Below are 14,656 nucleotides of genomic sequence, written 5' to 3'. Positions count from 1 at the left end.
TGAAAGGCCACCAGTAGCTTTATTAACCTAATAACAAGTATACTTTATGGCTGAGTACAGTCCACGACTATAAAGCATTGTTTGCTGGGTGGGTAGAGAACTATTATGTCTACTCTTCCACGGTTGACAGTGAATATAAGTCCAGGACTAAAGTATACTCTTGGTGTATATATACCGGGAAGTTGAGTATATCTCTTTGTGTATATATCCTTCAAGTGTGTTGAGACTTTCCATTTCAAGAGGATTCTCTTCCACCTATAACTATTATTTTTACAACCCATCCTCCTGAAATCTTAGGATTTATAAGAACTATCTAGCCTAAAGTGCCAATATATATAGTGATGGACCACCAAAAAAATCACTTTTTATACTTGTAATGTTATAGTACCCGGGAAAAAAGCTAAAAATTTACTTAAATATTTCTAGGTCTAGTACAGCTTGTATGTTATATTAAGCCTACGATAGCGTGTATTAGGCCTAGGGTTGCTAAGAGAGGTTAGGTTATGTTCTATATTAATGTTGCCTTAAAAAAGTTTCACATTTGTCTAAATTCACTAATATAAAAAATCAACTTTTTGTTGGTCTGTCACTATGGGTACTTTCCACCAAATATTTACCATAAATACTATTATTTTAGAATTATGAGCTGTATTTTTACAATAGGTTAAGATTTATACTCAGTAGATTAACATAATCACTCCGAGATGCGTACTAGTGGCTTTTCCAGATTGATCAATTCACACACCAATTTTTTGTAAAGAATAAACCGTTACACTTTGTTGTAAATTGCTGTACTGCGACGTTTTAAAAGGTAAATTTCGTGTTATATGTAATTCAGTCATTAATTGGTCTTCAGAAGAGACATGTTATAGCAGGATAATTGACACATTTATTTTCACATGTACTGAAAATCCTGCTATATTGACACATACAGCAGAATTTTCTCATTGACACATCACGTTAGTGTGATTACTCTCTGAGTATACTAGTTCTGACATTATTGACAATCTTTTCAACGCTTAGATTTTCTATCGCATTATTTATTAGTTTTAGATACCATGCACAAGCATAGTCACTTCCTAAAGCTTTGGAAGTGAAGATGTACAATCATCTAAACAGATGATTGTAAACTGTAGTAATTAATTATTATTTTCTGACTGAAATTAATGACTGTACGCAAGGAGAAATTGATGTTTGTTAGTACTAAATATTATCGTGTATATCGTGACAATAATTTTTGACAGTTACTCGCAAACCGGTGAGTAATAGAATCGTATGGGTCAGAAGTGTATATTTGTACAATTGTATATTTGTACCTACGCCCACTAACACCGGCGCCTCCCGCAGGTAACCCCACTGAGATATATTTCTTCGGTACCCAACTTTCCACATCTTTGCTGGGGTGCATCCCAGGCTGTATCTTCGTGCATCAAGTCGTTGTACCCACATTCTACCACCTGAAGCTCGTCTCCATCAACGAGGTCAGTTGGTTTCTCGAAGCAAGAATGATTTCTACAATCTGTTCAATGCTATGTTGACTACTATGTACGAACTGAAGACCTACATGGTGCTCCCTCAATAAACATATTTTCACCTACTTAATATAGCAATTCGTGCATCTTGCAGTATCTACAGGTGAGGTTCGGGTCGCGGTTGTTGCGGACACTTGCAACTTTGTGTCTACTGCTGGTTAACTTCATCTACATGGGCATGTGTCTGTATGCACCAACTCTGGCCCTGTCAACCGTCACCGGCATCGCCACCTGGGCCTCCACCCTCATCATGGGTGTGATATGTACCTTCTACATCACAATTGTGAGTCCGACGCACCTGTACATGATGTACCGCTGAATAATATTGTGATTAATGTCAACGCTGTTAGAGCCGTGTTGTCAATCTTTTTTGTTTTGCCCCCACGCAGCCTAGTATTTACTTCCAAGATTGACTCAAAAGTTGCATGGGATATTTCCACAGATAAAAAGTGAAATACTTATATTTATTTTCAATTTAATCTGTAAAATACAATAAAGTAAGATATCCTGTAGATGATTAGTCAGTCTGTAGAGTTGTATTTTGTAGAAAGATTAATATTCGAACAGTTTGAATCTATGGTTTCAGATCTTACTCCCTGGAACACTAAAATTCCTCTTCCTCTCTGGGGTATTCCCCCTGGTTGAGAACCCTCTGTATTAGAGTTGAATTACATACAGAATTGTACATTTACACTTTAGCCACTATAATCAGCAAAGGGACCTAAACCTGCACCTGGTTTAGTTGTTCTGATCTCCAAGTTTACTTATTCTGGCCTCCTGGTTTGCTTATTCTAGTATGGTTTACTTATTCTGGCTTCCTGGTTTACTTACTCTGGCCTCCTGGTTTAACTTATCCTGATTTCCTGGTTTACTTATTCTGGTCTCCTGGTTTAACTTATTCTGGTTTTCTGCATTAACTTATTCTGGTGTCCTGGTTTACTTATTCTCTCTTACCCTTACTCTTACCATTATGTGTGCTCTCTGGTGTCCCAGAGAACACACATAGAGGGCTGCTGATAGCTTACTGTTGACGTCTGCCCATGTTAGCGCCTTCTGATCGCCCATATTGAATGAACTAATGCTAGTAGTTACCTCTATTTAGAGCATCAGTATTATCAATAATGCCTGAATCTAGTTTAGTATCTGGGAAGTGCACTCCTTTATTATAGTCTTTATTAGCTCAGGTCTTTAAACCTGTGTTAAAGTCTTATAGCTCAGTCCTCAGACTTTATAATAGACTTACTTGCACTGTCCTCAGACCTGTGTTAAAGACTTACTAACACTGTCTTCAGATCTGGTATCTCAATTTTGTCATGTAATCTGCATACACCAATATGTATACTAACTCCCTTGCATCCTTATTTACCCCATGAGTAGAACAGACACTGCTAATGTAAAAGCCGGTGTGTGTACCCTGGTGTCCTACAGACACTGCTAATGTTATAACTTTATCCCCCCAGGGAGGTGTAAAAGCCGTGGTGTACACAGATGTACTCCAGACTCTGCTGATGTTTGGTGGGGTGTTGGTGGTGGGGATCATCTGTTGTGTTGACCTGGGTGGCGTTGGCAACGTGTGGACCATCGCTGAGCAGGGCGGCCGAATTAGTTTCTTCGAGTGAGTTGCACAGCTTTGTTCAAGTGGCTCTTTCTGTAAATAGTGTATAATGATTTATGTTGATTTTTTTTACCTGTAATGAATAAGAAACAATGTCATCAAACACGCACACAGGTTTTAACACTTTTTTGCAGTTCCTTTAAGATCTGTGAATGTTATGTATTTATATCTTATCGACAGCCGCTGTTAATCTTATCTTATCGCCAGCCTCAACACCAGGCGCTGTTAACATTATCTTATCGCCAGCCTCAACACCAGGCGTTGTTAACCTTTTCTTATCGCCAGCCTCAACACCAGGCGCTGTTAACCTTACCTTATCGCCAGCCTCACCAGGTGCTGTTAACCTTACCTTATCGCCAGCCTCAACACCAGGTGCTGTTAACCTTATCTTATCGCCAGCCTCAACACCAGCCCCTACGAGCGCCACACCCTCCTCTCTACCGTGATGTTCGGGTTTTACATCATGCTTTCTGGCGTTGGCTTCAGCCAGACGGTCTACCAGAGGTTGGCCTCCGTCAGGACCATGGAAACTGCTAAAAGGTATATACAAAGTTTTCGTACGAAGTACATATACATTTTTTTTCATCGAATCACCTCACCTGGTTAAGGTAACAGGTACGCCAAGGTGCATAGTGCTCCTGGCTGTCTGGGTTCGAATCCTTCTGGATTGTGTGGAATGTTTAGTTGCATATTGGCTTGGGACCCATCGAGCTTGTTCGCATTTGTGTTGCTCACGTGGCCCCACCAAGTGTGTAGCCGATGCATACATTAGTTTTATATAGAGGACCCACTAATATCGTAAAGCTATAAGAGTGAAGACAGGGCACGGCATCTAGTGCCCTATATATATATATTATATATATATCTTATTATATATATATATATATATATATATATATATATATATATATATATATATATATATTTAGATATATATATATTATATATATATATATATATATATATATATATATATATTTATATATATATATATTTATATATATATATATATATATATATATATATATATATATATATATATATATATATATATATTTAGATATATATATATATTATATATATATATATATATATATATATATATATATATATATATATATATATACTGTATATATATATATATATATATATATATATATATATATATATTTATATTTATATATATATTTATATATATATATATGTCGTACCTAGTAGCCAGAACGCACTTATCAGCCTACTATGCAAGGCCCGATTTGCCTAATAAGCTAAGTTTTCATGAATTAATGTTTTTTCGACAACCTAACCTACCTAACCTAACCTAACTTTTTCCGCTACCTAACCTAACCTAACCTATGAAGATAGGTTAGGTTAGGTTAGGTAGGGTTGGTTAGGTTCGATCATATATCTACGTTAATTTTAACTCCAATAAAAAAAAATTGACCTCATACATAATGAAATGGGTAGCTTTATCATTTCATAAGAAAAAAAATAGAGAAAATATATTAATTCAGGAAAACTTGGCTTATTAGGCAAATCGGGCCTTGCATAGTAGGCTGATAAATGCGTTCTGGCTACTAGGTACGACATATATATATATATATATATATATATATATATATATATATATATATATATATATATATATATATATATATATATATATATATATATATATATATATATATGTCGTACCTAGTAGCCAGAACGCACTTCTCTGCCTACTATTCAAGGCCCGATTTGCCTAATAAGCCAAGTTTTCATGAATTAATTGTTTTTCGACTACCTAACCTACCTAACCTAACCTAACCTAACTTTTTCGGCCACCTAACCTAACCTAACCTATAAAGATAGGTTAGGTTAGGTAGGGTTGGTTAGGTTCGGTCATATATCTACGTTAATTTTAACTCCAATAAAAAAAAATTGACCTCATACATAATGAAATGGGTAGCTTTATCATTTCATAAGAAAAAAATTAGAGAAAATATATTAATTCAGGAAAACTTGGCTTGTTAGGCAAATCGGGCCTTGAATAGTAGGCTGAGAAGTGCATTCTGGCTACTAGGTACATATATATATATATATATATATAAATGTGTGTATGTATATATACAGTAATTAGCAGTTATATTAATTATATATTAAATATTAATATATAATTGGTATTCTAATAATAAATAATTAGTGTTATTTGCCATAATTATGACTTGGATGGGAGCCGGTCGGCCGAGCGGACAGCACGCTGGGCTTGTGATCCTGTGGTCCTGGGTTCGATACCAGGCGCCGGCGAGAAACAATGGGCAGAGTTTCTTTCACCCTATGCCCCTGTTACCTAGCATTAAAATAGGTTCCTGGGTGTTAGTCAGCTGTCACGAGCTGCTTCCTGGGGGTGGAGGCCTGGTCGAGGACCGGGCCGCGGGGACACTAAAAAGCCCCGAAATCATCCCAAGATAACCCAAGATAGACGAACAGTTATAACTCGTTAAGTCCGGTAACAGTTTCCTCTGTGTTAGTAATTCGATCAGTAAATATTAACAAAATATTGTTGTGAATGTAGATGACCAGCTTTTGTCATACAACAAAGCACTCAGGTGGAAAGTTCCAACATTCGAAAGGGACTTTTTATAGCAACATTTTGATTCCTGCAGATTGGTGGTGTTCTTCCTGGTGGGGTTGTACTTGCTGTGGATAGTTTTCTACTTCTCTGGTCTCGTCGCCTTCGCCACCTACAGCGACTGTGATCCACTCACCTCAGGCAAGATAGAGAAACCCGACCAGATCGTCCCGTTCTTGGTGACCGACAAGCTGAGTCACCTGACGGGGTTGTCTGGTATCTTTGTCGCTGCCGTCTACGGCGGTGTCCTAAGGTAGGTCTTCACGGCGGTGTCCTAAGGTAGGTCTTCACGGCGGTGTCCTCAGGTCCTAATATATGCCATCATGGAGGCCCTACACTTCTAACGAGGCACATTGTTGTAATTTTCACATGGCTTTTATGGAAAGTTGCGTCAACATTCTTGAGTCCTTGAATAAGTGAGAATTCTTCGTCAGTTTCGACCTTGTATACATTCAACTATAGAAGCTAGACGATTAATATTTGGTACTGGAGAATATTTTCTGTGTGTGTATACGCCTTAGGTATTTGGGTAGAGATTGTACGAAAGTATTGTAGTGGTGGTAGTGGGTTTTCTGACGATTCCGGTAGTCGTGTTGCAGAACGATAGGCTGCATAGTTTCTGGACTGCAGGGAACGGATTGTGTCAGACGATGCAACAGTGGAAATAAGGTTGAATCCTTGTACGATCGCTGAACTCAAATTGAAATAATTGTTTTTCATATTTTTTAGGAGTGAAAAATTTATTTAAATGTGTTTATCATTTGAGGGCATTTGTATCATTCAAGTGTAATACTGACTTACCCTTTAACCTATATTAATCACAACTAACTATTTCAATACTAATAGCATTACACTGGTCAAAATAACTTCTAATTATTGAGTGTAGAATTTATCATATCTCTGTTTGTTATGTTATTATGACTTTCCGTTAGGTACATAATTTACTGAAAATTTGTATAAACTAGCCCAACTATAAATGTACAAAAACTAATATTTATGAATAATGTATATGTCTATTTATCTATCAGTACGTCCATCTGAAATCGAATGCATTATATCCAATGCCACTTGGATAATTTTAGCATTACTTAAGTGAGGCAACTAATTTAATTTCTATTACCTACATTATATAGTATTTAAAGGGACCATAAAATTTACGTTTTCCACGCGAGTCAGTGGTGTTAGGCTGCTAGTCACTCAACAGTCAACATAATTCAATGTTGATTTATGATGATCGATCACTAAACACAATATATAAAACTAGGTTTTACTTTCGAGTATTTTGACGTCGAAACTAATTTAACGGAAGGTTAAAGTGCACTGAAGTTTTACTTCCTCCACCAGTACCATGCAGTGTTGAACATCTTCCTCCTCCTCCACCAGTACACTGTCGTCCTGCGGGAACTCCTTCGCGTGTGTAATCTGGGAGGACTTCCTGAAGGATCGTCCCTACTTCCGGCGCCTCAGTGATGCCAAGGCCACCAACGTCGTCAAGTTCCTGTGTAAGTACTGGCTCCTCGATGCTTTGTGTCATAAATCAACTCTGGTTTTATATAAGGCGTTTCTCGCAAAATGTTTGAAATTAATATTAGGAATATAGAGTTGGAGGTTTCACTGGATATAGCTTGTTAACTAATGTGTCTAGTCCAACCAAGAGGCTAGGTAACAATCAACAAGGAGGACTGGAATCTCCCCGAGTGCTTGGAGGAGATTCCAAGATTACGAACAGAATGCGAAACGTTCAGCTGAATATTACAAGAAATCTTTGCTCTGTATCTGGCGACTTTTACAAGCAAGCAATTCTTCAATAGACATAGACGGTTCAGATAATTATTTACTACAGATAATAGTGCACAAAGGAATTTCGGTTCATTCAACCAATCTACTAATTCTCAATTTTGAGCAGCATGTAATAATGGGTAGTTGGCTCTGTGTACCCCTTAGCAAGAATAATAATGCGGAAATACGAGTTCAATTAAATGGACTGGTTGCACTACCTCTGTCAGCCGTATATAAATCCTTAGGAAATCTGGACTCTCACAAAACTAACTGCTCAGTAGGTTATCAGTGCATTCTACCCTTCCTTGTCACTCCTGTGAATGCCACCCTGTGGTTTATCTGATTGTACGGCCGGGGAAATACCTCAGAAAACAAGGACCAGTCAGACAGCTGCTGCTCCGCGTCAGATCAAAAATGGCGTCCGTCACCTAGGTTGCGTCATCGCCCCTTAATTCTCTATTCTTCAACATTTCCAAGCCAACCCCTTAATTACTCAATTAGCCACATTCCACATGCAGGTCTTTTGATTGAGTCCACTTTTCTTTTACACAGTTTGGCTATTGTATTACACATTATTCATGAACAATCTCCAGCTAAAGGGCACTACTTTACTGGCGGAGTAATAATAGCCACTCGCGGCCTCCCAGTTGCCAGCTGCAGATTTCTTTCAAGAGAACATTCTCTAATCATCTCCTTTGTGTTAATAAATAATTTATAATAGAAACTAACCTCCACAGGAGCTAAGGTTCGTAACACCGTACAATTATAATGACTAAACCACACACTAAAAGATGAAGAAACGACAACGTTTCGGTCCATCCTGGACCATTATCATACGACTTGAAAATGGTCCAGGACGGACCGAAACGTCGTCGTCTCTTCATCTTGTGATGTGTGTGGTTTGATCATCATATCTTCAACCATGTTATTGTGACTCCTCGTCTGAAAATTTAATAACAATACCCCCACCATAAATATTGGAAATATATCCTGCCCGAAACGCTTTGCGTAATAGTGGCTTTAGGCATTGTATGCTCTATCTATAAATCCATCAACTTTTGTATCTTACCTTGTATGTATGTACTTTACCTGAATAAATATTTGTATGTGTTTGTATTTTTTGTATATTTTATGATGGTGAAGGAAAGACCCAATACATGTGTAAGTGTACACTCTGAATAAAATTTTGTGTACACTCTGAAAAGGATTTTCAAAGTATATATCCTTAATCAAAGTGCTGTTAAACAGTGTTGAGAAAATTATTTAACAGCACCTAAACCGATAATTTAGTTTAAATTATACACTTTTACATGTTTTGCGTTTTTACTTCACCTGCATTCAAATACTACGGTATTGTAAGTTTCTCCATGAACTTGTATGGTAATTTTCCCCAAACTGATAATAACATGAAAAAGCAAATGACTGGGCACAGTTACTAATTGTTAAACAGAATGGTTTTGTTGCCCTAATTTTCACAAGCTTCTATAGCCTATTCCACCTTCCCTCTCCTTAGCCACCTACCCTCTCCTTGACCACCTGTCCTATCCTTGACCACCTGTCCTCTATCCTTGACCACCTGTCCTCTCTTTGACCACCTGTCCTCTTCCTGACCATTATTAATTGTCATGTGTGCGGACGTTGACGGAAAGGATACTGACTAACCTTTGTGTTTCATGATGTTCTAGCTGCAGCATCCGGTGTGTTAGCCATCTGCATGGGCCTCATGGTAGAGAAGCTAGGCAGTATCTTCCACGTCGCTAACAGCATCCTCTCCGCCATCTCAGGTCCTCTCCATGGCGTCTTTTTATCGGGAATTTGTGCACCTTGGATGAACGCCAAGGTAAAGATGTATACATTGACCATTATTGTATTTTTTGGTGACATGTCACAGACGCTGAATTATTTTTTAACGTTAATTTATTAGGTTTCAGACTCGGTGTTGTGATGTGTTGATGTTGGTTAGTGTGGCAAATTTTCTTCCACTTCAGGGCGCCATTGTGGGTTTCGTCGCATCCTTTACGTTCAGTGTGTGGGTGGTTATTGGGAAGTTTGTGAGGGGCGGAGGGTCGCCGCCTCGCCTGCCCCTGTCCATCGAGGGCTGCCAGGAGGGTCTTCAGCACCTCGCCAACACCACCGTCACCACCTTCCTCGCCAACACCACTCTCACGGACGCTCTGATGGCTAACAGCTCAGTAAGCGATGCTCTCCTAGACGACACACACTCAATCGAAGGGTAGGGATGGAGTGCAAAACTTTGAGCACTGTCAAACTATCGTACGTCTGAACTCATAATAAAGACACTACAATGTATCCAAAGGGGTTAGATGCAGTTTTCTGTTTGTTTTTTCAATATCTTGAGTCAGTCATCCCGTTGTCTTGACTTGTCTTCATCTTGACAAAATACAAAGTTCTGACGAAACCAGGCATGTACGAACCCAAGCAACCCACCTAACCAAACTTACTGATGGATAAAACAAAAAAGTGGATATTTGCGAGTCGCTTTTCATAGAACTTTGTAACTTGTACGTTGGGGGATTATAACGTACATAATGAGACGCATTAGTTAAGAGGATGGTATGAAGCCGTAAAAGTTAGTGAGGAAACACGAAAAGATCTTCATACATCCCAGTCCTTGTATTCATGGGTCCAAAAATCAATGTTGTAAAATTCCTTAGTTGGAAATAGGGGCTGGTGTTAGTTATGTGAAGTGAATAGGGGTCTAATGAATAATGAAGTGAATAGCAGTCTCCGTGGTGTAGTGGTAAGACACTCGCCTGGCGTTCCGCGAGCGCTATGTCATGGGTTCGTATCCTGGCCGGGGAGGATTTACTGGGCGCAATTCCTTAACTGTAGCCTCTGTTTAACGCAACAGTAAAATGTGTACTTGGATGAAAAAACGATTCTTCGTGGCAGGGGATCGTATTCCAGGGACCGTAGGATTAAGGACTTGCCCGAAACGCTACGGGTACTAGTGGCTGTACAAGAATGTAACATCTCTTGTATATATCTCAAAAAAATATTAATAATAATAATGATTACACCTTTCACTAGTCCAGTCCTCTGTATATGAGTTGTGGGAAATTTTTACCCACCATATCTAATTATCATCTAAGAAATGTATAATTTCTGTATCATATCAAAATCATATCTAAAATCATATCAAATCGTATCAAAATCATATCAGAATCATTATAGATTCATTACACAACTTGATCCTAGAAGATAATGTCACTTGGATCCCGTACGCATAGGGCCCTATAGATGCCCCACGTGCTGTGCATGATCTCTTATGGATCCAGAAGCTTCTAGAAGGATTTTTTAATTAAAAAATTATTGGAACATTGATTCAATATCCGGTAGGGATAAAATTGAATCCTTAATAAGAATCAGTGGTACTATCAAGTACTACTTATAATCTTTATATCCTATATCAAATTATATTACAATTACATCTTATCTCAATCATAAGTCTAGACTGTAAAAATAATCAATCAATATTCATAGAAGACTTCCATGCTCTGGGAGCATGGGAGGGGATCGGGGCAGAAGCGCCCACAGAGCCCAGGAGGACCACGCATTGTTGATAACTGTGAACACGTGTGACGGATCCTTAGCGAACATTACCAGCTCAAGGACACCTTATCTAATATCTTTATCACCAGTGAACACTCTCTAGAACTGGGGGAGTACCTGGACAATATCTACAAGGAAAATCCTAGAACATTTATATAAAATAGGAGTGTATAGTGGAGAACACAGTGACACGGTTTCCACCACCTCCATTCCTAATCATCAACTATCATTCTTCTGCAACTGCAGGGTCAATCACATAGCAATGCTACCAGTACATCATACAGCAATGCTGTGACTTAAAATATCGTGCCTAAACTCAACAAGAGAAAGTTAATCAGTCTGGCACCTTGTCAGACAGGCACCCCGACTGGCAGAGAAGTATATTGAAGGTTATTTTGGTATATGATTGGCCAATTGTATGCTTGTGTGACTTTAATATCCTATAAATCTGTCTGTCGGTTAAAAAGCGAGGCAACGCCTCATATTTCAGAAAGTTTATTAATATTGTAGAAGAGCAGTAGGTCCTTATCCAGGCACTAGACCTCATGAGTGTCCAGTTGTGTCAGAAAAAGATTCAGTCGCAATGCGTAAATAAAGTTTCATGGGTGTCCATTGTGTGGAAAAGGATTCAGTCAAGCTGACTACATAATCATATAAATTGAATATAAATGTCTGCATATATATTTGAATACAGTATATAAATTAAGTTAACAATTGCTTGCTTAGTTAATTTTTAAGTTATCATATAAGTTCATTTAATTGAATAATTTCTATTACTTAGTTAAGTGCTTAGACTACATTTAAAGTCATTTATTATACTTTTACAATTTAATTTGTTGTTTATAGTATAAGAACCTATTGGCTGTTAATAGTTATGGTGCTAGGTTAGACTATGTATGTTTAAATCCCTGATTTAAACAGAGCCAGTGTTCAGTCATATAACTGAATTTATCAAATCTTATCCTTGTATAAAATACAAGCTGATGTGAGATCCCTGTCTACAGGTGGACTGGAACTTCTATCAACTAATTCATTCACCCCACCTGTCCCTTACAGCCCACAATCTGTCATTAGGAAAAGAGGATCTAGGATTTACAACCCTAGCTAGAGATTTTAGGAATTAATTTGCAGACAGTAATTTTTTAATTTAGTTCAGTCCAAGTCTCTAGTAGTCTCCTCTTATATCAATCCCAGCAGGTTTTTCCCACATGAGTTGAAGTTGCTATTGAAGATCGAGTAACGTATTGAGGTGGCATATTGAGATTTCCATGCATATATTTGCGTTCCTGGGACTAATCGAGTTTGCTGTTTAATATGATATTAAAGTCCAAGTGTTAGGCTTTGCTTAAAACCTGGACTTGATAAAATATAAAACAAATACACCCCGGGTAAGGGCTTGGAGAAAGGTTTAAATACGCTGCCCTTTAATATCGCACTGCCTCTTACACACACTGGCCACTTAGCCACGGAGATCCTTGGGCCTGAGAACAGTCATATGGTGATCAAACTGAAAAATGAGTTAAAAATACAGCGTTAATTATCAATACACGAAAAAAAAGTTAAAAATACAGCGTTAATGATCAATACACGAAAAAAAGAGTTAAAAATACAGCGTTATTATCAATAAACAAAAAAAGTTAAAAATACAGCGTTAATGATCAATACACGAAAAATAAGAGTTAAAAATACAGCGTTAATTGTCAATAAACAAAAAAAATTAAAAATACAGCAATAATGCAAAATAAACGAAAAAAGTTACAAATGTTACGTTAATACTCAATAAACAGTGTGTGTGTGGGGGGGGGAGGGGGGAAAGAGTTAAAAATGCAGCGTTAATGATCAATAAATCCATGCTTCAGTGTTTACAAGAAATCTCAGAATGTTCATGTTCTTCACAGATCGTCAACCAAGACAATCTACGAGATCTCCTACTGTTACTCCGGCGTCATTGGTATGGCGTTGACCATTGCAGTCGGCACCCTCGTATCTCTTATTACAGGTGAGGAAGTTATGCCTTACAAGTATTTATCTTCGCCCTCTTAGAGAAAATATTTCGTGAAAATTAGGCTTTACAAGTATTTATCTTCGTCCTCTTAGAGAAAATATTTCGTGAAAATTAGGCTTTAAAAGTATTTATCTTCGCCCTCTTAGAGAAAATATTTCGTAAAAATTAGGCTTTAAGTGTATTTATCTTCGCCCTGTTACAGAAAATATTTCGTGAAAATTAGGCTTTACAAGTATTTATCTTCGCCCTCTTAGAGAAAAATATTTCGTGAAAATTAGGCTTACCATGTATTTATCTTCGCCCTGTTAGAGAAAATATTTCGTGAAAATATAATTACCATCAATTTTATACAATTCAAATCGAGTCTCATTTCCATTTCTTGTCATAGCGTTCAGTGCATTCAACCAACGAGTTTCGTACAGTTAAGAAATCTTAGCCTTTAAGGTTGTTCCCAATAATAAACACCAAATTTGTGGATTTTAGGTCCGACTTGCCCTAAGGAGGTGGACGGGGTTGTGAACCCAGCTTGCGGCCGAGCTTATCAGCGTCTGTGGGATTTCTTGAAGTCCCGTCGCGCCAAGGAGCAACGGATTGTCATCCAAGAGGAGGAGCTGAAGATGTTGGGCATATCCACCGTCCAAAACCTCAACACCCCGTCTTAGCTGCTCTCGAAAAGATCTTCTTGTTCTCATAATGCTTCGAACAAGCGGTGATGCAATATAAATATACGATCACAAAAACATTAATCCAAGTATGCGGAAAAACCACAAGTGAAAAATAGAGAATACTAAACGCATTTTCGGCTATAACATAACAGTGAATAAAGTCAGCCAGTGATTATCACTGCCAAAAAATTTGACCTTATTAGATTAGGCATATATATATATATATATATATATATATATATATATATATATATATATATATATATATATATATATATATATGTAAATGTTGCCAATAAAGATATATATCAAATATATAATATAGTTTAACACCCCTGGTGAAGGAGATATCAAATACAGATCTGTCAAGCTCTCTTTCGTAACTACACCCACTTCACAGACGCCAAACAAGCCAATCAAATGAAATCCAACGCATATATCAAGCAATTTAAAGAAACTTATGAACACAAATATAAGGAGATGGTTAAAGCTTTTGAAATGGAAGCGTCTTTTGGCGGCTTTGTTTACATTTATTAAACAGTTTGTGAGTTCCGAAGCACTAGGTGGCTCTTTGTAACAAAAACACAGCCCGTCCTCCAAACAAAGACCCAAAAGTGATTCCATGCACCCGCCAAACCCCATGTTTATGAATGAAAAGCGGTTTACACACGACTCACAACTGCTGACGTTCGAACATATCCGGAACAAGTGTTTCACTGACGAATTTTGTTCGAATCACAACGCTATAAACGCTTCACCCACGTACTACAAATACAAATAATCGCCAACAGAACCTAAACACCTAACCTATGCCTATATTTGCACAATATGCTAATATATTATAATATTAATTTATATTTGAAAAAATTCCTG

At 37.6% G+C, this 14,656-nt stretch overlaps 1 protein-coding gene across 2 annotated transcripts in view; it reads left to right on the top strand.

Annotated features, from left to right (window-relative positions):
* The window catches only part of LOC138353527 (sodium-coupled monocarboxylate transporter 1-like), a 34,963-nt gene extending 20,943 nt beyond the window's left edge, over positions 1–14,020 (top strand). Inside the window, exons 3-12 of one of the 2 annotated variants that reach the window (XM_069306631.1) lie at positions 1,348–1,481; positions 1,627–1,815; positions 2,993–3,147; positions 3,547–3,687; positions 5,796–6,014; positions 7,145–7,263; positions 9,226–9,380; positions 9,529–9,773; positions 13,012–13,112; positions 13,602–14,020. In XM_069306631.1, coding sequence (XP_069162732.1) covers positions 1,348–1,481; positions 1,627–1,815; positions 2,993–3,147; positions 3,547–3,687; positions 5,796–6,014; positions 7,145–7,263; positions 9,226–9,380; positions 9,529–9,773; positions 13,012–13,112; positions 13,602–13,780 — 1,637 coding nt within the window. In that variant the 3' untranslated portion in view covers positions 13,781–14,020. The remainder of the gene's footprint in view (positions 1–1,347; positions 1,482–1,626; positions 1,816–2,992; positions 3,148–3,546; positions 3,688–5,795; positions 6,015–7,144; positions 7,264–9,225; positions 9,381–9,528; positions 9,774–13,011; positions 13,113–13,601) is intronic. The other variant, XM_069306632.1, reaches the window with a different exon arrangement.
* The last annotated feature ends 636 nt before the right edge of the window (positions 14,021–14,656 follow it).

The sequence above is a fragment of the Procambarus clarkii genome, chromosome 58 (assembly GCF_040958095.1).
Source record: "Procambarus clarkii isolate CNS0578487 chromosome 58, FALCON_Pclarkii_2.0, whole genome shotgun sequence".
Lineage (NCBI taxonomy): Eukaryota > Metazoa > Arthropoda > Malacostraca > Decapoda > Cambaridae > Procambarus > Procambarus clarkii.
This window is presented reverse-complemented; position numbering and strand designations above follow the sequence as displayed.